This window comes from Stegostoma tigrinum, unplaced genomic scaffold, assembly GCF_030684315.1.
Source record: "Stegostoma tigrinum isolate sSteTig4 unplaced genomic scaffold, sSteTig4.hap1 scaffold_86, whole genome shotgun sequence".
In the NCBI taxonomy this organism is placed as follows: Eukaryota; Metazoa; Chordata; class Chondrichthyes; order Orectolobiformes; family Stegostomatidae; genus Stegostoma; species Stegostoma tigrinum.
Genome location: NW_026728811.1, coordinates 130,488 through 158,432, shown reverse-complemented (window position 1 = coordinate 158,432; position 27,945 = coordinate 130,488). Strand labels below are relative to the sequence as shown.

Sequence of the window (27,945 nt, the reverse complement as noted above, 5' to 3'; positions counted from 1 at the left end):
GACTGAAATATCTTATTCAGAATGACTGGGCCCCAGATTCCTGTTTACTCACAGCATCCATAAAAGTCAGCTGCTCTGCAATGAAGCGTGATGGGTAGGACAGGAGCTTTTCGTCAACTTGTTCGACGGTTTGGTCGTGTTCTTCTCCAATATAGAATCTAACTCTTCTACGGTAGCCTTCTGTGCAAGTGAAGATAGACATTTATTTTGTGCCCAAAGTTCACATTGCTCTAAAATATCTCACAAACTTGTGAATAGAAGTCATGCATTGGTTTACAATAGTTATCTAATATTCATACTTCGAAATCTAGATTTGGTGAAATTAATATGATATTGCACTGAAATCCTCTTGTTGGGAGCATCTCAATTGCAAAAGAAATTGTATTTAATGACAGATTCCCATCCCAATTTCTAGCTTTAGGAAATCTTCCGAATCACAATCTATTGTTTCACAATAACTTGCAAACTTATTACATCAGATTATAAAATAAAATGTCATTGACGGCAACAGTTCAAAAGGAAATTGTCCAGAAAGTCGTATTACATGCTGCTGGGTCTTAGCGGACCATATTAGAGTATCAAATCTATGCAGAATTTGGTCTTGTACATCATGTAGTACAGGGGTAATCATTCAGCAATAATTTTAATTAACTTCTTTTACCCAAAAATTTGGAAGTAATTTTGAAGCTTGTCAAAGGAAACCAAAATGAACTAAATCCTGAGACAGAGGGGCAAGCCGCACACAAACTTGTAGGGAGGCACCCTGAATTAAAACCACATTTTTGCAACATAATTATAAATCTTACTGAACATCTCTTTCTCGGCTGTTTCCTCCGCCAAAAACCGACTCAGGAGTTTCTGGGCCCGATGTTCAGCATCTGACCCCGGCACTGTCTGGTTCAAGTAGCAAAGTACCTTCCGGAGACAAGAGTAAGTTGGAACTTGACGAAAGTCTTCGGCAGACTCCTCCAGCCAGATTTCAAGAATTTCAGGTATAGCACTGGAAATAAAGTCAGAGTTTATATCTGTTTATCGGGGAAGCAAAACGTGTGGGAAAAAAGCTTCTAATTCTACAAATGTAAATGCAATAGATTAAAGTTGGAATATGGGGTCATCGTGCTCACACAGGAGATGAGCTGCCATCTTGAGCTGCTGCAGTGCACATGGCAATGGTGATCCTGCTGTGCCATCAGAGGGGGGCTGTGTGGCACTTTGACCCAATGATGAAGAAATGACTGTCCAAGTTCGAATTACGCTGGCCATGGATGGAAACTGCAAGTTGGCCATGTTTCCAAGTTTTCTTCTAGGTAGATTGCACAAGTAAGCTTAAGGCTCACGTATAAAGTGATTTCACATGTGTCTGAGGTTACTTATTACACCAGCAGGACCTCTTGGTGTTTAGAGTTTGCTAGTAAAGAGAAAGTGAGCTTTAACAAAAAATCTTCTTTATAAAAGTCAAATGGGACAAATCAGATGAACAAAGAAAAACACAAGGATAATGATGATTTGTTTGGCTTTGTTCTGGGAGTTGCATTGCCAGCAGTTGGATACCTCGGTAACATGGATAAATTGGGTCCAGCTGAGGATGAATAATGAAATACTCCAACATAGTCAGCTTTCAATTCACTTATTTTAACTGCCTGCCTGGCTAATACTGAGAGGCCGCGTAGCATTATTTCACAGGTAAATCAATGGTTACTTTTTTGCAACAAGACGTCAGCGGCACAGAGAAGTCATCACACCACTGAAATCGAACCCTTTGCACAGAAAAACTCCCCAGGGCACTTCACAGCAGATTAACCATTCAAAAACTGACAAAGGAGGAGATATTCAAACAGGTGTCCAAACATTTGGTCATAGTGACTCTTCATGAGTTTCTTAAAGGCGAGAGATGGTGATGTCTAGAGGAAGAAACTATACATCTGCAGGAAGAAGCACTAACGGTGGTGGGCTGATGAAAAAAATAAGAAGTACACAGCACACTGGACGTGGCAGAACAGAAATGTACCAAGCAAAGTTTGGGACTTAAAATAATTCCAGACAAAAGCAAAATAAGAACGTGAAAGGATGTGAACACAAGAATTGAAAGGTTTTTTCGAAAAAAAATCTAAAGTTCAGACATTGGTCAACCGAGAGACAACGTGGGCCAGCATGGACTGAGTTGCAGCTATGGTCTATGATGCAATAGGCAGAAGAAACCTTTGATGTTCCAAAGACTCCAAAAAGTAAACATTTGTTTGATTGGCATCCCCAATTTACATGGAATATTTTACACTGAAAGTGCTGTTCTAGTTTTTAATTTGGAATTTCCTTATCTGCAGCCCTACACTGAAACAGATGATCACTTATTTGAGTCCGTTCATAATAGATCATTACAGCACAGAAATTATATGATGTGAAACATTACACACAGACATTGGGGCTTCACTCAGACTTTAACAGCTCCATTCCTGTTAAACAGTGGTTGGTGTAGGAAGTGCTAGGCAGCCATAGTGCCATATGCAGCAATAGCCTCTTGTTGTTTGAGAAAGATATACGACTTAGAAATAGTTTACACTGGAGGGACTATTTTGACTTCATCTGCTTTCAGGTCAGTTGGCATAGGTCGTACTCTTTTGCAATGATTCAAAAACACAGCTGGCCCACACTGCTAAGATGCTGAATGATATTAACTAGTGAACATGGCAAATTATGAAATGAAGTGACTCATTTTTGGAAATGTCAAGAGATTGTTTTTCAGTGAGGTCAGAAGAATTATGAAAAGCTTGATAAAAGGTGAAGTTTTTTATCAGCTTTTTAAAAAATGGAGAAAAGCATACTGTGCATTTCAGATTTTAGAGTCTAAACAGCTGAAGCCATGGCTGGTAACAACAGGACAAACATAATCTGGGATAGGCAGAAAAGTGAAACTGGACAGGAAAAAAGAGAAACGTCTGAAGTGGACACAAGGAAATTGCAGAGATGGAGGGACAAGGCTGTGGAAATGTTATTTGTTATGTTACCTCTCGGAAACAGTGACTAACTGAAACACACTGGAAATGTGACTTAAGGAAGTTGCCTGGGCTCATTTGGTCCTGAATCTTTCAGAAATGCTTCGATCACATTACAAACACTCGAACAGTAACCCTCCAAAAATATATAGAAAGAAAAATCAATTCAAAAGATCACAAAACCAAAAAATTCCATATCCTACTGAAAGCCTTCGTGGCTGGGAAATAGGTTGCTGAGCTAAAGAGCCTCTACCCTGCTGACAATATGGTAGAACTTAATTAGTACTGTTCAGAGTCCAAAATTTGACCCAAAACACTTTTCTGTCGTCCCACTAGAATTAAAGTCTCTGTTTCCAATAGATTCATTAACAAGTTACTACATCCCTACCGAGTAATCTGAAGCCTCTAATCAGCTGCAGTGTACAACATCATTTCATTTAATTACTCATTATCATCCTTCCACCATCTAAAAGGATCATTTCCTAAAGCGAGTACAACATAAACTTAGATTGCAATGGCACTGGAGAGAAGTGTATTCTTAAAGTATTAGAGTCTTCCAGAATTGAAATAATTATGTACAGGTGCACTTTTGTCTTTCTTTTCAATTCTGGCCACTTGCGCATCTGAGATTAATTGTTTCATCGATGACAACTTCACTGGATATGTTCCTGCCACTTCTGCTCTCACTCAAGATGTTCCTTTAAAACCATGTTTTGACCATGCTTTTACTCAACCCCCAAAATATCTGTGTTTTCTTCAATGTCAAACTGACAGGTTGTAAGCTACTATTCTGTAGAAAACAAAAATGATATTTTTCTACATTACTCAACCCAAAAAACTTGAATTCAAAAGGAGATTAACATACCAAATAACATGCCAAACCAGCACATTACTTTCATGAGGATTACACTGTCCTCAATCGGGGATCAGGATAATTTAGGTTCCTTCATACACTTCATCCCTATATGTCTCTTGAGACATTAGTACAGGAATATTGTGAAATTAATCAGGACCAATTTGGTATCCACAATTAGCTGTGTTCATCCAGACATGAATAGCTAGGTGTTGGAGAAAAATGTCCAGATAACCACCAAGCCCTGTGGCTTAGATTTCTAAAACTTTGTTTCATTTACCCAAAAAGCCAACTGGGTGGGTTAGAGTGAATAGCAATGCACAAGGCATCCCAACTGTGTTCTGAGTTAGTAGGTACTGCTGATGCTGGAGTCTGAAATAACAAGGTGTGGAACTGGATGAACACAGCAGGCTAGCAGGCTAGGGGCTCAGGAAAGCTGGCATTTCAGGTCTGGACCATTCTTCAGAAAATTTCTGGTGGAGGGCCCAGACCCGAAACATCAGTTTTCCTGCTCCTCTGATGCTGCCTGGCCAACTGTGTCCTATTTGTTTGATTAACAAGAGGGATTTTTCCTTTGCTGCATTTTTCATAAATTGTTTGAGCTTTCTTTCAAACTTCAGTGCAGCCCAGTTGTGAACGCTTGCTATTGCATCTGAAGTAAAAATATTCCCTGAAAATCCTCACTCCCTCAAATTGACCATTTTTCTCAAAGCAATACTGCAAAAATTTGCCTTTGTATTTGCTCACAAGTAATTTATCTGTGCTGGGCCCTTCAGGCATTGGCTTTCTTGATTATAAAAATGACAAACAATATCAACTCAAGAAAACAAAATAAATGAATAAACAAACCATGTACAAAAGAAAATAAATCACTGTATATATAAAGATAAGAATTTCAAACTTTAAAGTCCCCAAGTCCAGTCCAGCACTCAAATCTATTGGATAAGTGTTCTTTTGTTTTCATCAAAAAGCACAGAGTTTAATCGAACGGCCAGACAAACCAGAATAATCCCATCTTTAACCCCATGCTGCCAAAGTGTCATGCAGGGCAGCATGGTGGCTCAGTGGTTAGCACTGCCACCTCACAGCTCCAGGGTCCCGGGTTTGATTCCAGCCTTGGGCGACTGTCTGTGAGGAGTTTGCACATTCTCCCCATGTCTGAGTGAGTTTCCTCCAAGTGATCCAGTTTCCTCCCACAGTCCAAAGATGTGCAGGCTGGGTGGATCAGCCGTGTGCTAAATTGCCCTTCGTGTTCGGGGAATGGGTCTGAGTGGGATGCTTCAAGGGACAGTGTGGACCTGTTGGGCCGAAGGGCCTGTTTACACACTGTAGGTAATCTAATCTTATTCAGAGCAGTAAAACAACCTCAGCAATCTGGTACAGCTCAAAAATAACTAGAATTCCAGCTAGAGATGCATTTGTGCGATGCTTTCTACAGTCAAATATCTTTGAAAGCACTTCGTTGACAAACTTCAAACATGAAAAATGATTTCACGAGATTATTTGGATTTCATAGATTCAGGAAGTATTAATTCAAGATCGATTATATGCAAAACGTACAACAGCAGCATGGAGTCAGAGGGCTACCAAAGTCAGGACACCACAAACAAACCACTTGCCAAGTATCTGACTGCTCTAGACAGCGGTATCATTCGGTTTCAACTATTCACAGGAAGTTTGCAGGATAACTTCTAATAAAGTGGTGTGAAGAGGAAAACCATTCCTGCAATAATGCATCATTATCTCAAACTAGACTAATGACAATCTGAGATAAACAACCCCAAAAGCGTGATCATGTAGGACAAACAATTCCAAAAGACAAAGAATTTTGGATGATTTACACTGAAAAATATTAACAAGCCAATCTCTAGGAATAATGCAATCATTGGACATGCAAGGCAAGCAGCTTCTTTAATGCAAAAACAGAGTTAACATTTTGGGTCCAGCGACCCTCCCTCAGAACTGGAAGGGTCACACAGACCTGAAACATTAACTCCGTTCTTACCTTCACAGATGTTGCCAGAAATGCTGAGCTTTTCCAACAACTTTGTTTTTGTCCCTGAGTTGCAGTGTCCGTGATTCTTTCAGTTATTATTTAGCTTCTTGAATGTGATTGTTATGGGTTGGAGTGCCGTTTGCCATCCTGTTCTGGGTGCCTTATATATTCATGACAAAGGCTCTACATTATTTTACAGGTCTTTCTGGCTCTCCAGCAATTCTTCTCACATTCTTAAATTTCACATTGAAAATACAATTTCACTACATGTCAAATCAAACTTACATTTTCATTAGTGTTTCCTTTTCTGCAGGACTGAAATTATATTCTTCTAGAAAGCTTGATCTGTTGAAGTCTATGCTTCTGCAATTGATCATAAACCACAAAAGAAAAAGCAAATTGAAATGGTGTTTAGGTCTACAATTGGTTGCCAGACGTAAGATAAAAAAATGAAGTCTCAAAATTCAGCATCCCAAACTGTGATCAGCTAACTTTATGAAACAAGGTCACACTCTAAATGTAAAACTGCATAAAATAGTGAATACGTTCTTTAAATTTCCTCAGGAAGTTTACCAGAAATGCCCTTGAGGGCCAAAGCAGCTCACCAGCAGTGGTGGCGGCTGGTGGTAACAGGGGAAAGGAGCAGGTGCAAGGAGTGAAGCCACTTCTTCAATAGCTTACATTTGCTACTAGTCCAGAAATTTCAGTCTGAGATAAACTCAACACCTTCACACGCAACTGCTGCTTGTGCTTTGTATTGCTTGTTCCTCAGAATTAGGGAGAGAATAGGCAAAGAACTCAGAAGCTGTTTCTTCATCAATGTGCCATGATCTGGAATGATATCCGTGTTTTTGTTTCTGTGGTATGTGTTACAGAGTCATACAGCATGGAAACATCTCTGCCTTCATGAAGAGATTTCTGATTATCCAACCTATGGCCACCAGCTCTCCAGCCATTCCCTTTATACACTACTGTATTGCAAATGAAGCATAACATGGTCACATTTTGGATCAAACTCACTTCTTGACTGTCGCTCCCTTTTCTGGTGAACTTAAATTCTGAATTTCATCAGAATTCGGACAGTGTTCAGACTCAATGCTTTCACAGCTGCAAATGAACATGAAGAACAATTTAAAACACCTCAAGCAAACCCTTTCATCTTCAGTTAAATCCAGTAAAATACCCATGAAAATTGAAGATTCAGAATTACAAGCCTCCATCAGATGGTTTTATGAAACAGGTTACACACCAGATGGTGAAGATTTCTGAGTCAGCATAAAATGTGAGCCCATATGCTCCCCAAGCATTCTTGCTTGAGACTGGGATTACAGTTCCTGTGATGCTGTCCCACCAATAAGATGAATCTAGTTGCTGGATTTATCCACACACTTTTGAACATAAACATAGTACATGTTGTAATCCTCCAGTCCTCTGATACCACCCCTGCATTCAAACAGCATTAGGTTGTTGTGCAAAGTGCCACTGCAGCCTCAAGCTATTTTTTTCTTTCTCAGTATCCTCAGTTGTCTACAATTCACTTCCTTCTGAGTTACCAACACCAGGGACAACCAGCCGTTCTAATCAAAGCAGAAATTGCTGTAAAAGCTCAGTGGTTCAAATTACTCAAAAATGTTAACTCTGCTTTCTCGCCACAGATGCTGCCAGACCTGCTTAGCTTTTCCAGCAATTTCCATTTTCGTTTCAGTTTTCCAGCATCTGCAGTTGTTTAATGTTCACATTTCTAAAATGCTGTCCAACCTCAGCTCATCCTTGTCTCAACTATTTACTTTTCATCGTGAATTGGACATCAACTTCTTCTGAATAGTATCTCAGCCAGGCCCTTACCTCTGTGAAGATTAAACAGTGATTTATGACCATTAGCCCCACTTTCGCTACCCTTTCACTGCTCACAATGGAGGACGACATTCGGATTCCCTGTTAACATTAGCTGCCAGCATCATTTAGTTCAACACTTCCCTTCTGAACTACTTATAATTAACTCGGTACACATTGGGGTCATCAATAATCCTCATCATTTGTACCATTTGCCACTATTTCCTGCTTGTGGGAACATTCTGACACTGTCACTAAACAACCTCCTTCTGTAAGACAGACTGCTGTTTCATTGCAGTTTTCCCTGAACTTGTGTTCAACCTTACTTGCTGCAAACGCCTTCTTGCTCCTTTTGAAGTTGGACCTCCTCCAAATCAAAATTATTCTGGATTGTTCCTTCCTCTTTTCTGTAGCCAAAATAAATATCTTATGATATGGTGCTTCCTGAAATGATCCATGTCTGATATTTGATCGATAGTGTGTGTGTATGTGTGTGCACAATAATTATAGAAGTGGTAGTGCAGGTTGAAGATATCATCAGGATTCTGAACTTTAAAAATTGGAGCATTGTATGAAAAACAAATATGTTCTGACTAATCATTATAAAAAAAACTCCTGATATGCCCTCAACTCTGGTATTTACCAACCACACTTCAGGAAGGGATTTGACAGGGTGCACAAAACAGTCACAAAAAATATTACCAGAGATGACAAACTAGACAGCCCTGTGGAGAGGCTGAAGGAGCTTGGGCTGCTCTTGGAGAAGACTAAGAAGTGATTTTAAAAGTGTTCAAAATTATAAGGGATTTGGTTGGAATGGATAAGAACAATCGGTTCTTTGTGACAGAAGGCTTAAGAAGAAAAGGACACTGATTTAAGATGATCAGCAAAAAGAACCAATGGTGACAAGGATTTTGTTTTTAAATAGCATCATTAGAAACTGGAAAGCTCTGCCTCATTGTGTGGTGGATGCAGCTTCAATTGAGGTCTTCAAAAGTGAGCTACAATTTTCGAAAGGAGAGGTTTCGCAGTATTACACAGTAAAAGGACTTAGGAGTGAACGTAGGCAAGTCCCTCTTTGAGAGCTGGTACAAACATTATCAAATCATTGTCTCTGGGCTATTACCATTTGATGGCTGTACAACATTGCACAAACTGCTAGCTCCCCAGCTATTTCCTACCGCTTTGTCATATTCTGAATAATGACTCACTTTGTCATGCATGCAGTTAAACTTACTTAGAAATTATTTCGCTGGATCCTGAAGAACCACAACTTCCATTTTCCTCACCATTTGCACTGTCAACATTTCCAGAACTGCAATTGATCAAAGAGGACAAATTAAGTCATTTAGAATAGGCAAACTCATCCAGAATTAAATCCAACTCAATTCAACACAAAAAAATCACAGTCTTGAGAGCAGGTTCTTTTGACTTCCACAGGATGCCCACAGGTCTTCATATTGAGGCAGTGCTGGGGTGGGGGTTGGAAGAGACAGAGCAGGGCAATAAGGAGAGAAAGCCATTTCTTCAGTATTTCACCCTTGTTGAAAGCCGTTCCTGCGCTGTGCAAGAACTTGATACTGAAAGACAAGGAAAATTCAATCTACCATTGAAAAGCTTTGAAAGCTTTATGCTAATTCAACATTATCCCATCTCTCAAAGTAAGCCAAACATTGCAGAAGCAGTCAAGCAGTTGCTTCATGTGATTGCTATTGTCTGGATTGGTGCTCACTGCACTGCCAATTGGGGTATCTTCCTGAGGCAACCCTGACATAATCTTACAGCAAATCCCAACAGTTTCCTTTCACAGTATTAGATCCCAAATACCATACAACAGGATTAATCTGACGTCACATCAAATTTACTTGTCAATTACTCCTTCAGTTTCTGACAAACTTAGGTTTCTACCCACCACACAGTGTGACATGTCAACATTTTCACAGCTGCAACTGGTCACAAAACACCAAATAAATCATTTTACTTGTGCATATTATCATAATGTTAATTTCTGGCACTCTTATCAACATTGGGATTTTTGGCTGAGAGGGGGAATGAGTCAGTAGATGAGGTGTAAAGATGTCAAATAAAGAACCTCTGCACTGGGACAGACAATAAACATCCCAAAAGAGAGGATTTAAGTTTAACTTCCTCATCTCTGAAAAAGAAACACAAGCTCTTTACAGACTATTGACAATTCAACTCTCACAAGCACAGCTTGTAACTCAAAGTTTGATTCGGAGCACTGATGTAGGAATTTGTCATTGCTCAAATTCACTGAAGCTTAAGCTCAGATTAGTCACCAGTGGCTGTTTTGCTGAAAAAAAAATCATTTTTCTACCCTGCTCCTTTAACAGTTCTGAGTTTAGTTAAAGATCTGGACAGAATAAGCTCAGGATTAATTCCAGGTCTCTGACTTGGGAAAGTGCCTGACTCCATGAATACACATGGCAAATGGCCAAATTAGATAATTAAAAATGCAAACTATTCAATGGCAATATTGTATGGGAGAAATATCAAGGCTCGGACACGGGGAGCAGGTCACATTCTTAATCGACGACATATTTCTTCAAATGTTACGGACATTTGGAGGACACTTCAATGAACTTGGAGGAAGTTTGTGGGGAGGGTGCAGCTGAAGCAGGAAGGAGGAACACAGAGAAGTGCTGAGGTGGGGTAGAGGAGATTAACTCATTTCTTTAGCAATTTTACCAGAGCCACATTGTCCAGAAATATAACCTCAATATTGATCTGAAAACAATTTCCCATCTAAGTGTTTTGGATGCTTCAATGGTGATGCTATCCTTTTAGATAACTGTCTCTGTTATAAATTTTCCAGGGAGGCAGCCCAGCAGACACTTTATTGTGAGAGAGAAAATGGGAACTGCAGATGCTGGAGATTCCAAGACAACAAAATGTGAGGCTGGATGAACACAGCAGGCCAAGCAGCATCTCAGGAGCACAAAAGCTGACGTTTCGGGCCTAGACCCTTCATCAGAGAGGGGGATGGGGGGAGGGAACTGGAATAAATAGGGAGAGAGGGGGAGGCGGACCGAAGATGGCGAGTAAAGAAGATAGGTGGAGAGGGTGTAGGTGGGGAGGTAGGGAGGGGATAGGTCAGTCCAGGGAAGACGGACAGGTCAAGGAGGTGGGATGAGGTTAGTAGGTAGCTGGGGGTGCGGCTTGGGGTGGGAGGAAGGGATGGGTGAGAGGAAGAACCGGTTAGGGAGGCAGAGACAGGTTGGACTGGTTTTGGGATGCAGTGGGTGGGGGGGAAGAGCTGGGCTGGTTGTGTGGTGCAGTGGGGGGAGGGGATGAACTGGGCTGGTTTAGGGATGCAGTAGGGGAAGGGGAGATTTTGAAACTGGTGAAGTCCACATTGATACCATATGGCTGCAGGGTTCCCAGGCGGAATATGAGTTGCTGTTCCTGCAACCTTCGGGTGGCATCATTGTGGCAGTGCAGGAGGCCCATGATGGACATGTCATCAAGAGAATGGGAGGGGGAGTGGAAATGGTTTGCGACTGGGAGGTGCAGTTGTTTGTTGCGAACTGAGCGGAGGTGTTCTGCAAAGCGGTCCCCAAGCCTCCGCTTGGTTTCCCCAATGTAGAGGAAGCCGCACCGGGTACAGTGGATGCAGTATACCACATTGGCAGATGTGCAGGTGAACCTCTGCTTATTGTGGAATGTCATCTTGGGGCCTGGGATGGGGGTGAGGGAGGAGGTGTGGGGACAAGTGTAGCATTTCCTGCGGTTGCAGGGGAAGGTGCCGGGTGTGGTGGGGTTGGAGGGCAGTGTGGAGCGAACAAGGGAGTCACGGAGAGAGTGGTCTCTCCGGAAAGCAGACAGGGGAGGGGAAGGAAAAATGTCTTGGGTGGTGGGGTCGGATTGTAATTTGTGACTGCTATAGTCTGGAGTGGCACTCATCACATTGCACTAAAAATTTTGAAGAAATCAATGGTTCCCCATCATTCTCTTTTCACACTGCTGCATTCCAAATGAAGCAGAATTAAAACACATCAAAATTATTTCCGATCAACCTTGCTTCCTCATGGTTACACAGATGCCTGGCAAACTTTGATTCCCACCAACCCGACAATCTATACGGCCAAAATATCTACAGCTGCAAGTGCTCATGAAGCACAAATTAAGAAAAGGATTTGCATCTACAACTGATTTATAAACACTGAAAATAAATTTTGAAGCCCAAAATGCTCAGTATTTCAAGTCCTCATTCGGTTAAAGTCCAGATGAATGACTACACTGGATGGTTTGCTTTCCAAATTTTCAGAGAAAATATGTAGGTCACTCCAGTTACATAGGCTGGTGCATTTGACGGGAGGTGGGAGGTTTCGCAGTTTAGCATTGTTGCAAGTTAGACCACCAAGGTCTGGATGTTGAGGGCCAATCAAATTTTCACTGAACATTTTTGAATGTTTTCTATAGATCAAAGGCTGAAATGTGTCATTGATTTAATTACTGGCAATGGCCTCGGAGGGAATAAAGCTGTTTCTTTAATGTGATTTTTATCGTCTCGAATGGCGACATAATCTTTCAAGAGCTACTATATTCACAGCAATTTCTTTTCATGGTATGTATTACGAATGAAGCACAGAAGGATGAAACTTACTTTGAAATTTCTGCAGTCGCTTTTGGTGAACTTGGTTCTTCAACTTTATCAGAGTTGGGGCTGTCAAAGGTTTTGGACCTGCAATTCATTAAGACCATAAGACCATCAGACATTGGAGCAGAAATTAGGCCATTCGGCCCATTGAGTCAGTTCTGCCATTCAGTCATGTGTGATAAGTTCCTCAACACCATTCTCCTGCTTTCTCCCCATAACCCTTAATCCCCTCGATAATCTGTCTCAGTTTTAAATGTACTCAATGACCTGGCCCCCACAGCCTTCTGTGGCAGTGACTTTCACAGATTCAACACTCTCTGGCTGAAAAAGTTTCTCCAAATCTCCATTTGAAAAGATCTCCTCTTTATTCTAAATGTGGGCCCTTGGGTCCTAGTCTCTCCTACCAATGAAAGCATCTTCCCAACATCCACTCTGTCCAGGCCATTCAGTATTCTGAAAGTTTCAATTAGATACCCCTCATCCATCTAATCTCCAATGAGTGTAGTCTCACAGTCCTCAAACGTTCCTCATATTTTAAGCTTTCCATTCCCTGGACCTTTCTCATGAACCTCCTCTGAACCCGTTCCAGGTACAGTGCATACTTCCTGAGATACGGGGCCCAAGTCTGTACACAGTACTCCAAGTATGGCCTGACCAGAGCCTCATAAAGCCTCAGAGGTACAGCCCTGCTGTTACATTCAAGTCCTTTCAAAATAAATGCAAATTCAAAAATGGGCATAGGGATAACCCTGGAAATTACAGGCCTGTTAGTCTTACATCAGTGGTGGGCAAATTAGGGCTCTAAGAGATAGGATTTATGGTCACCTGGAAAGGCACAGTTTGATTCGTGATAGTCAGCATGAATTTGAGAGGGGTAGATCATGCCTCACAAACCTTATTGAATTCTTTGAAGAGGTGACCAAACAGGTGGATGAAAGTAGAGCAGTGGGATGCAGTATACATGGATTTAAGCAAGGCATTTGATAAGGTTCCCCATGGTAGGCTCATGCAGGAAGTAAGGAGGCATGGGGTAGGGGGAAACATGGTAGATTAGATTCAGAATTGGCTGACCCTTAGAAGACAAAGGGTGGTAGTGGACGGAAAATATTCAACATGGTGCTCAGTTATAAGTGGTGTACCACAAGGATCTATTCTCGGTCCTTTTCTATTTGTGATTTTTGCAAATGATTTGGATGAAGGAGTGGAAGGGTGGATTAGCAAGCTCACGGATGATACAAAGGAGGGTCGCATTGTGGATAGTGCAGAGGGCTATTCTAGGTTACAAAGGGACATTAATGGGATGAGGAGCTGGGCTGAGAGGTGGCAAATGGAGTTTAATCCTGAAAAGTGTGAGGTGATTCTGTTTGGAAGGATAAACTTGAAAGCAGAACACAGGGTTAATGGAAAGATTCTTGGCAGTGTGGAGGAGCAGAAGGATCTTGGGGTTCATGTTAACAGTTCCCTGAAAGCTGCCACTGAGGTGGATAGAGTTGTTAAGAAGGCATATGGTGCATTAGCTTTCATTAATACAGGGATCAAGTTCAAGAGCCGTGAAGTTATGCTCCAGCTATACAAAACCCTGGTTCGACCTCATCTGGAGTATTGTGTCCAGTTCTGGTCGCCTCATTACAGGAAAGATGTGGAGGCATCGGAAAAGGTGCAGAGGAGATTTACCAGGATGTTGCCTGGAATTGAGGGAAGGTCTTACAAGGAGAGTTTAAGAGAGCTAGGGCTTTTCTCTTTAGAACGACAAAGGATGAGAGATGACTTGACAGAGGTGTACAAAATGATCAGCTGTATAGATAGAGTGGATAGCCAGAAACTTTTACTATGGTGGGGGTAGCTATTACGAAGGGGGGCATAGTTTTAAATTGAGTGGAGATAGACACAGCGGAGACGTCAGACGTAGGTTCTTTACTCAGGGAGTTGTAGGGGCGTGGAACGCATTGCCGGAGAGGGTAATGGAGTCGGCCTCATTAGGGGCATTAGGCTATGCATTACTAACCAGCTGCAAACTGAGCAGACAATGGAATTCTTAATCCCAGGGCAATGTTTTTCTTCTTACATCTTTAATTCAAAATACTTGGCTTTTACAAATCATGAAAGTTGAATAAAATGAAGTACGTAATTCAATGACAGGAAGCAGAACTGCACTTAAAAGCTTCTCTCATTTTAAACAGAGATAATGGGAACTACAGATGCTGGAGAATCTGATATAACAGAGCGTAGAGCTGGATGAACACAGCGGGCCGGGCAGCATCCTATGAACACGGAAGCTGACGTTTCGGGCCTAGACCCTTCATCAGAAAAGGGAGAGGGTTCTGAAATAAATAGGGAGAGCCTCTCTAACAACAACAAAGGAACAGCAATATAGTTCCAAATCGGAATGGCATTGGCTTGTAGAGAAACTTGCAGGTGGTGGTGTTCCCATGCTTCTGTTGCCATTGTTCTTGGTGATAGAGTTTGCTGGTTTGGAAGATGCTGTTGAAGGAAGGTTCTGTTACCTAGCATTATGGCACCAGCAAACATAGCCTCTGATTATTGACAAATGTGGGTAGCTGTGGCTTATTGTTATGCTTGACTTATTATCATTGGGTTCTTCTGTGGTTCAAAAGTGATATTGGTGGACACAACTCTTAACTGTCTTACAGCATAAATATGATAAGTATTGAGATTATGAGCATGGAGAGTTAGTTAGGGTTAAATTTATCTTGAGATTTAATACAAAACAATGGATAGATAGTTAATCTCAACACAAAAGTAAAACATGTGGATGGAACTACCGATTAGCTAGCTCCTGTTTCGTGTTCCCTTGTGTCACAGGCACATATTCACTTGCCTTGCAACAAACATACTGATGAATGGTAGGATCCTGGGAAGCATCAGCAATCACAGCAACTTCAGTGAGCATGTACATCAGTCCTTGAAGATATCAGGATGATTGGACAAAGCGGTTAAGAAGGCACATGGGATATTTCCCTTTATTAGGTGAGGCGTAGAATTTAAGAGCAGGGCAATTATGCTGAAACTGAATAAAACATTGGTTAAACCACAGCTATGAGTATTGTGTGTCATTCTGGAATGTGAGTTATAGGAGGGATATGTTCACACTGGACAGAGTGCAGAGGAGAGTTACCAGAATGTTGCCTGGGCTGGAGAGTTTCATTTATAAACAGAGATTAGGTCGATTGGGATTGTTTGCCTTAGAGCAGAGGGGATTAAGAGGGGACATCATTAAGATGTATAAAATCATGAGGGGCATTGATAAGGTAGACAGGAAGAAACTTTACCCTTGATCAATGACCAAGGGTGCACAATTTTGAGTTCAGGGGTAAGAGGTTTAGAGGAGATGTGAGGAAAACCATTTTTTCACCCAGAGAGTGGTGGGCACCTGGAACTCACTGTTTGTAATGCTGAAAGAGGTGGAAGCCCTCATAACTTTTAACAAGATTGCGGCAGAATAGGATACTCCAGCTGGACCTCATCCACGCTGCCCATTCTTTTTTTTCTTCTTCTCAGTGCTTTTTTTTCCCTTCTTTGTCTTTCTCTGACTCATGGCGTCTGGTGGGTGACAATTCCTCTGGCACAGCAGCATCCTGTAGTGGCTGCCGGCCTCCTGCAGTGATGACCTAATGTTGGCATGGCAACCTCTTGACAGTGCAACGGCCTGCTCCCAGTATGGCACGGCAACTTCCCGGCCTGGTGCAGCGGCCTCTACCTGTTGGGGCTTCCTACTGTGGTGTGGTGAACTCCCAGCCTGGCTCATTGGCCTCCCAGCATAATGTGTTGCTAACATGAGGGTTCAGAGGAGGTTTACCAGGATGCTGCCTGGACTGGAGGGCTTATCTTATGAAGAGAGGTTGACTGAGCTCGGTCTCTTTTCATTGGAGAAAAGGAGGAGGAGAGGGGACCTAATTGAGGTACACAAGATAATGAGAGGCATAGATAGAGTTGATAGCCAGAGACTATTTCCCAGGGCAGAAATGGCTAGCACGAGGGGTCATAGTTTTAAGCTGGTTGGTGGAAAGTATCGAGGGGATGTCAGAGGCAGCTTCTTTACGCAGAGAGTTGTGAGAGCATGGAATGCGTTGCCAGCAGCAGTTGTGGAAGCAAGGTCATTGGGGTCATTTAAGAGACTGCTGGACATGTATATGGTCACAGAAATTTGAGGATGCATACATGAGGATCAATGGTCGGCACAACATTGTGGGCTGAAGGGCCTGTTCTGTGCTGTACTGTTCTATGTTCTATGTTCTATTACATTTGCCTTCCTGACTATATAAGGCAAAAATTAAAGACATTGTAAACAAGCACTTGCACCCAGAAATGGCTTCCTTACAAAACGAACATTGAAAAATTTCATGTGGAATCCATAAGGCCATAAGTTTTGGGGGCAGGAATAGCTCATTCGGCCTACTGAGTCTGTTTTGCCATTTGATTCTGGCTGAGATCTTTCTCAAGCCCAATTTCCAGCCTTCTTCTCGAAACCTTGATCCTCTTATTAATCAAGAATGCTTCTCTCTCTCTATCTTAAATAGACCTAATGACTTGGCCTCCATGGCTTCCTGCAATGTTTTCCTCAGATTAGCCACTCCTTGACTGAAGAAATTCTTTCTGACCTGAGTTCTAATGGTTGGTCTCTTCACTCCACGACTGTGCCCGCATGTCCTAATCTCTCCTACTCGTGGAAGCATCTTCTCCGTTCCACGTGCAATCCTTCCAGGCCTCTCAGTATGCTGTAAGTTTCAAAGAAATTCCAACCCATCCTTCTAAACTCCATCCTGTACAGAACCAAAACCCTCAACCACTCTTCAAATGAGAAGCCCTCTCAAGTTTTCAAGTACTTATCAACTGGATTTGTTAAACAGGCAACATTTCTGATGTGTATAACTACAATAGATCGTGATTTGTTTTCCCCCTCCAAGTTTTAACTGGTGGTATACAAGTGATTGTGACTGAGTCTGGAAGAGTAGCTGGGGGGAAGCTGCAAGGAAGAAGGAATTTCACCTTTCACACAAGTTTTCAGAACACCACGGTCTGTTTATTTTTGGGCAATGGGGGGAGGTGGGGCATGTAATAACACTGGAAAGCAGAGAGTTAGAGAGTCAAGTTTTTCAATACGTTTACCTGCATTGCATAGTCCAATGTTTGGAAAAGAAACATTCCATTAAAGATCCTGTGGAGAGGCTGAAGAAGCTCCGGCTGCTCTTGGAGAAGACTAAAAAGTGGTTTTAAAAGTGTTCAAAATCATGAGGGATTTGGTTAGAATGGATAAGAACAATCGGTTCTTTGTGACAGAAGGCTTAAGAAGAAAAGGACACTGATTTAAGATGATCAGCAAGAAGAACCAATGGTGACAAGGATTTTTTATTAAATAGCCTATTGAGGAACTGGAAAGCTCGACCTAATAGTGTGGTGGATGCAGCTTCAAATGGGGTCTTCAAAAGTGAGCTACAATTTTCGAAAGGAGATGTTTCGCAGTGTTACACAGGAAAGGGATTTCGGACTGAACATCGGCAAGTCCCTCTTTGAGAGCTGGTACAAACATTATCAAATCATTGTCTCTGGGCTATTACCATTTGATGGCTGTACAACATTGCACAAACTGCTAGCTCCCCAGCTATTTCCTACCGCTTTGTCATATTCTGAATAATGACTCACTTTGTCATGCATGCAGTTAAACTTACTTAGCAATTATTTCGCTGGATCCTGAAGAACCACAACTTCCATTTTCCTCACCATTTGCACTGTCAACATTTCCAAAACTGCAATTGATCAAAGAGGACAAATTAAGTCATTTAGAACAGGCAAACTCGTCCAGAATTAAATCCAACCCAATTCAACACAAAAAAATCACAGTCTTGAGAGATGGATTGTTTTGACTTCCACAGGATGCCCACAGGTCTTCATATTGAGGCAGTGCTGGGGTGGGGCTTGGAAGAGACAGAGCAGGGCAAAAAGGAGAGAAAGCCATTTCTTCAGTATTTCACCCTTGTTGAAAGTTGTTTCTGGGCTATGCAAGAACTAAATACTGAAAGACAAGCAAAATTCAATCTACCACTGAAAAGCTTTGAAAGCCTTATGCGAATTCAACATTATCTCACCTCCCAAAATAAGCCAAACATTGCAGAAGCAGTCAAGCAGTTGCTTCATGTGATTGCTATTGTCTGGATTGGTGCTCACTGCACTGCCAATTGGGGTATCTTCCTGAGGCAACCCTGACATAATCTTACAGCAAATCCCAACAGTTTCCTTTCACAGTATTAGATCCCAAATACCATACAACAGGATTAATCTGACGTCACATCAAATTTACTTGTCAATTACTCCTTCAGTTTCTGACAAACTTAGGTTTCTACCCACCACACAGTGTGACATGTCAACATTTTCACAGCTGCAACTGGTCACAAAACACCAAATAAATCATTTTACTTGTGCATATTATCATAATGTTAATTTCTGGCACTCTTATCAACATTGGGATTTTTGGCTGAGAGGGGGAATGAGTCAGTAGATGAGGTGTAAAGATGTCAAATAAAGAACCTCTGCACTGGGACAGACAATAAACATCCCAAAAGAGAGGATTTAAGTTTAACTTCCTCATCTCTGAAAAAGAAACACAAGCTCTTCACAGACTATTGACAATTCAACTCTCACAAGCACAGCTTGTAACTCAAAGTTTGATTCGGAGCACTGATGTAGGAATTTGTCATTGCTCAAATTCACTGAAGCTTAAGCTCAGATTAGTCACCAGTGGCTGTTTTGCTGAAAAAAAAATCATTTTTCTATCCTGCTCCTTTAACAGTTCTGAGTTTAGTTAAAGATCTGGACAGAATAAGCTCAGGATTAATTCCAGGTCTCTGACTTGGGAAAGTGCCTGACTCCATGAATACACATGGCAAATGGCCAAATTAGATAATTAAAAATGCAAACTATTCAATGGCAATATTGTATGGGAGAAATACCAAGGCTCGGACACGGGGAGCAGGTCACATTCTTAATCGACGACATATTTCTTCAAATGTTACGGACATTTGGAGGACACTTCAATGAACTTGGAGGAAGTTTGTGGGGAGGGTGCAGCTGAAGCAGGAAGGAGGAACACAGAGAAGTGCTGAGGTGGGGTAGAGGAGATTAACTCATTTCTTTAGCAATTTTACCAGAGCCACATTGTCCAGAAATATAACCTCAATATTGATCTGAAAACAATTTCCCATCTAAGTGTTTTGGATGCTTCAATGGTGATGCTATTATTTCAGACAACTGTCTCTGTTATAAATTTTCGAGGGAGGCAGCCCAGCAGACACTTTATTGTGACTGCTATAGTCTGGAGTGGCACTCATCACATTGCACTAAAAATTTTGAAGAAATCAATGGTTCCCCATCATTCTCTTTTCACACTGCTGCATTCCAAATGAAGCAGAATTAAAACACATCAAAATTATTTCCGATCAACCTTGCTTCCTCATGGTTACACAGATGCCTGGCAAACTTTGATTCCCACCAACCCGACAATCTATACGGCCAAAATATCTACAGCTGCAAGTGCTCATGAAGCACAAATTAAGAAAAGGATTTGCATCTACAACTGATTTATAAACACTGAAAATAAATTTTGAAGCCCAAAATGCTCAGTATTTCAAGTCCTCATTCGGTTAAAGTCCAGATGAATGACTACACTGGATGGTTTGCTTTCCAAATTTTCAGAGAAAATATGTAGGTCACTCCAGTTACATAGGCTGGTGCATTTGACGGGAGGTGGGAGGTTTCGCAGTTTAGCATTGTTGCAAGTTAGACCACCAAGGTCTGGATGTTGAGGGCCAATCAAATTTTCACTGAACATTTTTGAATGTTTTCTATAGATCAAAGGCTGAAATGTGTCATTGATTTAATTACTGGCAATGGCCTCGGAGGGAATAAAGCTGTTTCTTTAATGTGATTTTTATCGTCTCGAATGGCGACATAATCTTTCAAGAGCTACTATATTCACAGCAATTTCTTTTCATGGTATGTATTACGAATGAAGCACAGAAGGATGAAACTTACTTTGAAATTTCTGCAGTCGCTTTTGGTGAACTTGGTTCTTCAACTTTATCAGAGTTGGGGCTGTCAAAGGTTTTGGACCTGCAATTCATTAAGACCATAAGACCATCAGACATTGGAGCAGAAATTAGGCCATTCGGCCCATTGAGTCAGTTCTGCCATTCAGTCATGTGTGATAAGTTCCTCAACACCATTCTCCTGCTTTCTCCCCATAACCCTTAATCCCCTCGATAATCTGTCTCAGTTTTAAATGTACTCAATGACCTGGCCCCCACAGCCTTCTGTGGCAGTGACTTTCACAGATTCAACACTCTCTGGCTGAAAAAGTTTCTCCAAATCTCCATTTGAAAAGATCTCCTCTTTATTCTAAATGTGGGCCCTTGGGTCCTAGTCTCTCCTACCAATGAAAGCATCTTCCCAACATCCACTCTGTCCAGGCCATTCAGTATTCTGAAAGTTTCAATTAGATACCCCTCATCCATCTAATCTCCAATGAGTGTAGTCTCACAGTCCTCAAACGTTCCTCATATTTTAAGCTTTCCATTCCCTGGACCTTTCTCATGAACCTCCTCTGAACCCGTTCCAGGTACAGTGCATACTTCCTGAGATACGGGGCCCAAGTCTGTACACAGTACTCCAAGTATGGCCTGACCAGAGCCTCATAAAGCCTCAGAGGTACAGCCCTGCTGTTACATTCAAGTCCTTTCAAAATAAATGCCAACATTACATTTGCCTTCCTGACTATATAAGGCAAAAATTAAAGACATTGTAAACAAGCACTTGCACCCAGAAATGGCTTCCTTACAAAACGAACATTGAAAAATTTCATGTGGAATCCATAAGGCCATAAGTTTTGGGGGCAGGAATAGCTCATTCGGCCTACTGAGTCTGTTTTGCCATTTGATTCTGGCTGAGATCTTTCTCAAGCCCAATTTCCAGCCTTCTTCTCGAAACCTTGATCCTCTTATTAATCAAGAACGCTTCTCTCTCTCTATCTTAAATAGACCTAATGACTTGGCCTCCATGGCTTTCTGCAATGTTTTCCTCAGATTAGCCACTCCTTGACTGAAGAAATTCTTTCTGACCTGAGTTCTAATGGTTGGTCTCTTCACTCCACGACTGTGCCCGCATGTCCTAATCTCTCCTACTCGTGGAAGCATCTTCTCCGTTCCACGTGCAATCCTTCCAGGCCTCTCAGTATGCTGTAAGTTTCAACGAAATTCCAACCCATCCTTCTAAACTCCATCCTGTACAGAACCAAAACCCTCAACCACTCTTCAAATGAGAAGCCCTCTCAAGTTTTCAAGTACTTATCAACTGGATTTGTTAAACAGGCAACATTTCTGATGTGTATAACTACAATAGATCGTGATTTGTTTTCCCCCTCCAAGTTTTAACTGGTGGTATACAAGTGATTGTGACTGAGTCTGGAAGAGTAGCTGGGGGGAAGCTGCAAGGAAGAAGGAATTTCACCTTTCACACAAGTTTTCAGAACACCACGGTCTGTTTATTTTTGGGCAATGGGGGGAGGTGGGGCATGTAATAACACTGGAAAGCAGAGAGTTAGAGAGTCAAGTTTTTCAATACGTTTACCTGCATTGCATAGTCCAATGTTTGGAAAAGAAACATTCCATTAAAGATCGTGTGTAATGCATGCCCAATTATTCACTGGCAATTAAATTGGAAGTGAGAGGATTAGGATAATGGCAGGGAGGGGGTTTGCCACCAACACATTGCAAAGCTATATTGACATGGGCCCGTTCTCTTTGACACCTGGGCTCTCCTTGACTTCTAAGGACTGCCTCCCTCATTTCCCTGATGGCGCCCACCTACACAACCTCAGTGACAATCAGCATTAACAGTTGGGCTGAGAAAGATGCTGATCTGCCATCCCTTTCTCTGGACCAGCAGCTGTCAAAACTGAGCCAAACCGTCAACTGGTGAGTAACGCCGGCAGCAATCTCTGTATTGGTTACCGTTGGAATCGGCCAAGGCCTCCAGGTTTCAGATCCAGCAGAAGGCCTGCAGCATGAACCACAAGCTTCCATCTAAAATTTCTTTTTACAACACTAGGAACAGAGCAAATATTAGAACAACAGCCAACTGTTTCTTTAATGTAAAAGAACAAACTACGGACGCAGACAATCTGAAAGAAAGGCAGACGTTGCTGGAGAAACTCTACAGGTTTTGCAGCATCTGCAGACAGAAAACAGAGTTCAAGTTGAGCCAAGCGACACTTCTTCAGAGATGCAAAGTTCTGAACAGGGGAACCTCAACTCAAAGCGCCCACTCTGCTTTCTCTCCACAGATGCTGCTCAGTTTCGGGAGATAGCCTCTACGTAATGTTCCTGAAAATGCCAGACCTCCAGCAGTTGCCCTTCACATAGTTGTATTCTGATTAAAGCATCATTTCCTCACACATTGGATCAATACTTACTTTCTGATCTCAGCAACTGTCTCTGGAGGAATTGGATTTTCAACCTCCTCACAGCTCGGAATGTTAGCATTGTTCCCGCTGCTGAAATTAGTTGTGAAGAATGTCATTTTAAATAAATCCTTGTACCCAGTAATTCTTAGCTCATCGGCAGTTTCCTTTGTATTCCTTGTACTCTGAATAAAGCAAAACCTTAACCACTTTTTGTATTCAAATTTACTCTTTCATGACAGATTTTAGAGTGCACGGTCTCCCATCTACCTTGTAGTTTGCACTGTCAGGTGATCTGCAAATGGTCCTAAAAGTGTTATCAAGTAAATTTGAGCAAACATCCACATCAACAAGAAAATTATCTTCATACACCTGAAAGACATTGAGTCGGCATTTCGTGCCATTGACAGCTAATTTTCTAACAACGGGTCAAGACGCAACTACAGAATATGGTGATTGGTCTCCCCAAAACCCTCAACGATAGTTTGCAGGATAAGACCGTGAGACTGGAGTGTGGAAGTAAAGGGAGAGAGAGAGAGAGAAGGATGCAACAAATCCATTTCTTCAACATTTTATATTTGTTGCAAAGTCTACAAATATCTCAAACAAAGAGCTCCAGGCCCAAATATAGAAAGGCAACCAACTTTCCAGTGAAGAACTTCAGACAGCGTCTCTACATACAGGGCTGAATGTCCCAAGTCAACTGGCCTTGGCCTGAGACATGACATTCTTGGCAAAGTGGAGGGGAATTCAGGAGGAAAACTGAACTCTCTTTTGCACCATTATACTGTATTGTCAGCGGTGGGCAAAGTAGCTGGTTTAATGACTCACTGGGCATGAATCACGTCACCAGCTGACAGCCACTTGTGTCTGTCTGTCTCTCTGGTAAATATTAGAGTTCCTCAGCTCCTGCAGTGGACATTGGCCTGCAAATCTCTTTTGTATAAGCTCGGCAATGCCAACTGTAATGACAGCAAAGAAAAGATTGCAGCTCTGCCTCTATTTCATCCTTTTGTCAACTGTTTTTATGAAAAAGATCACCCTCCAGGTTTAGTGTGTTCATGGACAGCAGTAGGTTTTTCTTCAAAACCTTCACAGGAGATTTGAAAGACAGCACAGGCAGACTGAGGGGAGGGGAGGAGGTCGGAACCTCAATTCTTCGACGTGTTGTATCCTTAATTTAGAGTTCAGCTATCTAAATGTTTGGCGACAAATGGAGATCTGAATAGTGAATGGATAAGCAATTTTTCACTGAACACTTCTGGATCTTTTCTGTTGATACAACTTTTCTTTTTAAACAAACAAAATCTGTGTAGATTTTTGATACAATCAAACAACTTTGTTCATGTGACTGCTGCTGTCTAGTGTTTGCTGCATTGCTGTGGGAGGAAGGCCCTCCACAGATCTTACAGGAAGTGCCAGCAGGTTTTTTAACATTGTTGTATTTTGGATGAAACTTAATTAAGTCACACATTAGACTAAAGCTTACTTTGTGCTCACTGAATCGATTCCTGGAATCTCTTCTGCCTCTGAGGTGTCAAAGCTTCCATATCTGCAATTGGTCAGACAGCACAAACTAAGTGATTTTAAACAAGCTTGAATCTGCAATTTGCATTCAGCCACTGAAAAACATCTGAACGTTCAGGGTTTCGGCATTTGAAGCCTTGATTACCAAGTTTGTTAAAACTTTGCATTGAAACTCCAATTTGGCATTTTACAGCATACCTGCCTCATCCCCTGCCACAGAGAAGAGTAAAACATTCAATGTGGTTTTGTCTCATCTGATCGTAATTTCAAATCTACATTCCTGCCTCTCCTAATGACCTTTCACCCCTTCTCTCTCAACAAGTATCTGTTTATCTTTGCATTTACAATATTCCAGTGCTCTGCTTTTACCATCATTACAGGAAGAAAACTTAAAAGAATATCCACATTTTGAGATTTTTTAAAAATCACTGTTTTAATTTGACAACCACTGAATTTTAGACACTCACCCTTCATTCTAGGCTCTTCTGTAAAAGGAAACATTGTCTCCATATCTACCCTGTACAAATGCTCAGGTTTTTTTCTTTCAATCACATTGTACCTTCCTCCCTAAACATCGACTGATGCAAGACTTGTCTATGCAAATTTTCCTTGTGAGGCAAGTCACTTAGTCTCTTTATTATTCTGATAAACCTGCTCTGAACTGCCTCTCATATATTTACGTCCGTCCTTAAAAAAGACTGACCAATACAAAGAATATCATTCACGATATGGGCTCACCAGTGATCCCTACTTTAGTGCTTAAATTCCTTCATGATAACATGAAAACATTTATTTGCTTTCCTGATTACTTAATGTATCTGTACATAAGCAATTTGTGATTCATGCATGAGGATACCCAGAATCCACTCTAAATCAGAGCTATGCAATCTCCTTCAATAATAAAAACTGCTATTCTTCCTACCAAAATGGACTTCAAATTTACCCATGTACTATTGTCTTTTGTCAGATCTTTGACTACTTGCTCAACCTCTCTTTCTCTGCAGTATTCCAACCTTCTCTGAGGTTATTTTTTTAATGCATCTTTGTCTCTTCAGCAAATCTGTCAGTCATAAATTCATTCCTTCGTAAGTCATCGACTGTTCGTCAATACTTGGAAAACTTGGGCAGAAACAGATTATTAAAATTATATTGAAATTATGTGATCCAAACAATTTTGAGCTCCAGTTAATTCGCTGTCTCAAATAAACACCTCAGTAAATGAGAACACTCATGCAAAAAGGGATGAATTCCTTGGATCGAATTACAGAAAACCAAAATAACTGTAGCATTGAGTCAGCCTGTTTCTCCCTTTCACTACGGATATAGGAAAATCCTGAAATGTGGGATGTGTGTAAGGTGAATGGATACTATTAGCATCCATTGAATTATGATGATCTTTTAGCCGAATTAAAATGGTTGACTCAAACACTAATCTTAAACACAACATCTGTCCAATTGGTAAAATGGATTTGAACTTTCGAATGGCATGGAAGCCATTTTGTTCTCGACTTTTTAAAAACTCCAAGAATCTCCCTGCAGATGGAGACTTTCACCAAAAGACAATGGACAAGTTAGAGATCTAAGCAGCCAAAGTAATAAACAGCTACACTGTGAAAGGAGGAGTTAGTAAATATAACAGATGATTGTCTTAACCAGAGCTATCTCACAGTTTAATGAGAACCAACCTCCTCAAATTTCAACAAACCACATTTTGCTGAGATTCCTTGGTTTTACAAATTTTTCACTTGACCTTTAAAAGAATACCATCATCAAAGATGACTACAGGCATAGCACAAAAGCAAATAAGAAAGTAATAACCTGCAAAGAATCTTTATGCACTATTGAACCTCTGAGAGATAATGTGAGACACATGAGTGAGCTGTCATGTTTAAAATTCGAGGGCAAGTATGGGTCATCTTTTTCTTTAAAACTCAAAAGCTTATTGGTGGAATTATTCTGCTGGAACATTTATTTACTTGGGCAAAGAAAGAGAATATTTTGGCCACAGGCAAAAAGAGAAACCCAAATTCCCTTTTGAAAGGTCCAGCTGGATCGATTTCTGCAATCCACTGGGTTCATGAAAGCCAGCTCATTAGCTTACTGCTTTGAAGAAAAATCTAATCACCGCTGGTTATTTGCTGATCTTCTCAAATTTTATAAGCATAGCGCATTTGTGAAACTTTTCATCCCTGGAGTGTCCCTGTAATGTCAGAGGCACATCAATAGAAGGTCAGCAGTGGTGAGAATCGCTTTGTCCCCGAACTAAGTTTTGATCAGTTACCCCAAAAAAAATTTGTGAATTGCATAAACTGTTAAATACTCACCAACATTTAGAAAAATAATGTATGAAAAAAAACTGAGGTGACATCACTAATGCCATTTGAAAAACATTTCACCCACTATTACAGAATTGCGGTACTCCTGCATATTTCAGTTGTAAACAGACATTCATTTGACCAACATTTCAGTTTTGCAAAAAGGCTCCTCATACTGCATTCAGCTTCCAAACTTTGATTGTTATGCCCAACACAGACTGACAGAAATTGACAGACTTTTTTCAATGACAATAACAATTTTCCATTCACTGCATGCAGTAACTTATACATCCCAAACATTGTTTCAGGAAGCTCCAAACTACATAAAAAGTATGGAAGGAAGTCAACATCACTGTTTATCTTTAATACCAAAGTCTAGTCGTCATCCTAACTCATTCACCGCATTTTTTAAACTTTGTGTTGTACTGGATCAAAATCACTTCATTATTGCGAAAAATTAATCAGAAATACGTGGCCACCGGCTTCTGCATGATGTTTTGTGAGTCTGTTTTATTCACTTCTGTCCCAAACCACTAGCGGGGTGCTTAATCATGATTTGTGCCACCATTTGGGATCAGGGATATTGGAAGGGGATAGGGGCACAAAACAGGAGAACCGAAGGACTGCTTTGCCTTGTCGTAAACAAACAAGTTCATCACAGGATGTTGTCAAGGATTCCTGCAGGAAATGGGGGGGCTCAAAATAGTTAGAAGTTCATCTTCGAGAAAATAAAATCTAATGTAAATGTCGGGGAAGCAGAATGAATGTCACACACTGGGATTTCCACAACTCTTTTTTCATTTTGAAAATTAGAACAGTTGTGTATTGCCCGTGAAATCATTCTGACTGCATTAATATGGCACATTTTTTTGTGGGAACTTTAAATCTCTTACACATGCAAATCCACATTTAGCAAGAGATTACTGAATGCTGCAAGGCACCTGAAAATGTTTGCCAGTCTCCTTTCCTTCTACACTTCCCTTCTGAAGTACCTATATTTAACTCTGTACACATTGGGGTCATCAATAATCCTCATCATTTGTACCATTTGCTACTCTCTCCTGCTTGTGGGAACATTCTGAGACTGTCACTAAACAACCTCCTGCTGTAAGACAGACTGCTGTTTCATGTCAGTAAATGCCTGAACTTGTGTTCAAATTTACTTGCAGCAAACACCTTCTTGCTCCTTTTGAAGTTGGACCTCCTCCAAATCAAAATTATTCTGGATTGTTCCTTCCTCTCTTCTGGAGCCAAAATAAATATCTTATGACATGGTGCTTCCTTAAATGATCCATGTCTGATATTCGATATATAGTGTATGTGTGCGCTCGAATTATGGAAG

The 27,945-nt window shown here is 41.2% G+C and overlaps 1 protein-coding gene across 1 annotated transcript in view; it reads right to left on the bottom strand.

Annotated features, from left to right (window-relative positions):
* Positions 1-27,945, bottom strand: part of LOC125447643 (ras-specific guanine nucleotide-releasing factor 1-like) — a 71,236-nt gene that overhangs the window by 25,795 nt on the left and 17,496 nt on the right. The window contains exons 9-19 of the mRNA XM_059644457.1: positions 24,251-24,313; positions 22,774-22,854; positions 20,340-20,417; positions 17,981-18,058; positions 12,300-12,377; positions 8,910-8,987; positions 7,999-8,079; positions 6,860-6,946; positions 6,125-6,202; positions 807-1,000; positions 53-180 (exon numbers count right to left, since the gene is read on the bottom strand). Of these exons, the coding sequence (XP_059500440.1) occupies positions 53-180; positions 807-1,000; positions 6,125-6,202; positions 6,860-6,946; positions 7,999-8,079; positions 8,910-8,987; positions 12,300-12,377; positions 17,981-18,058; positions 20,340-20,417; positions 22,774-22,854; positions 24,251-24,313 (1,024 nt within the window). The remainder of the gene's footprint in view (positions 1-52; positions 181-806; positions 1,001-6,124; positions 6,203-6,859; positions 6,947-7,998; positions 8,080-8,909; positions 8,988-12,299; positions 12,378-17,980; positions 18,059-20,339; positions 20,418-22,773; positions 22,855-24,250; positions 24,314-27,945) is intronic.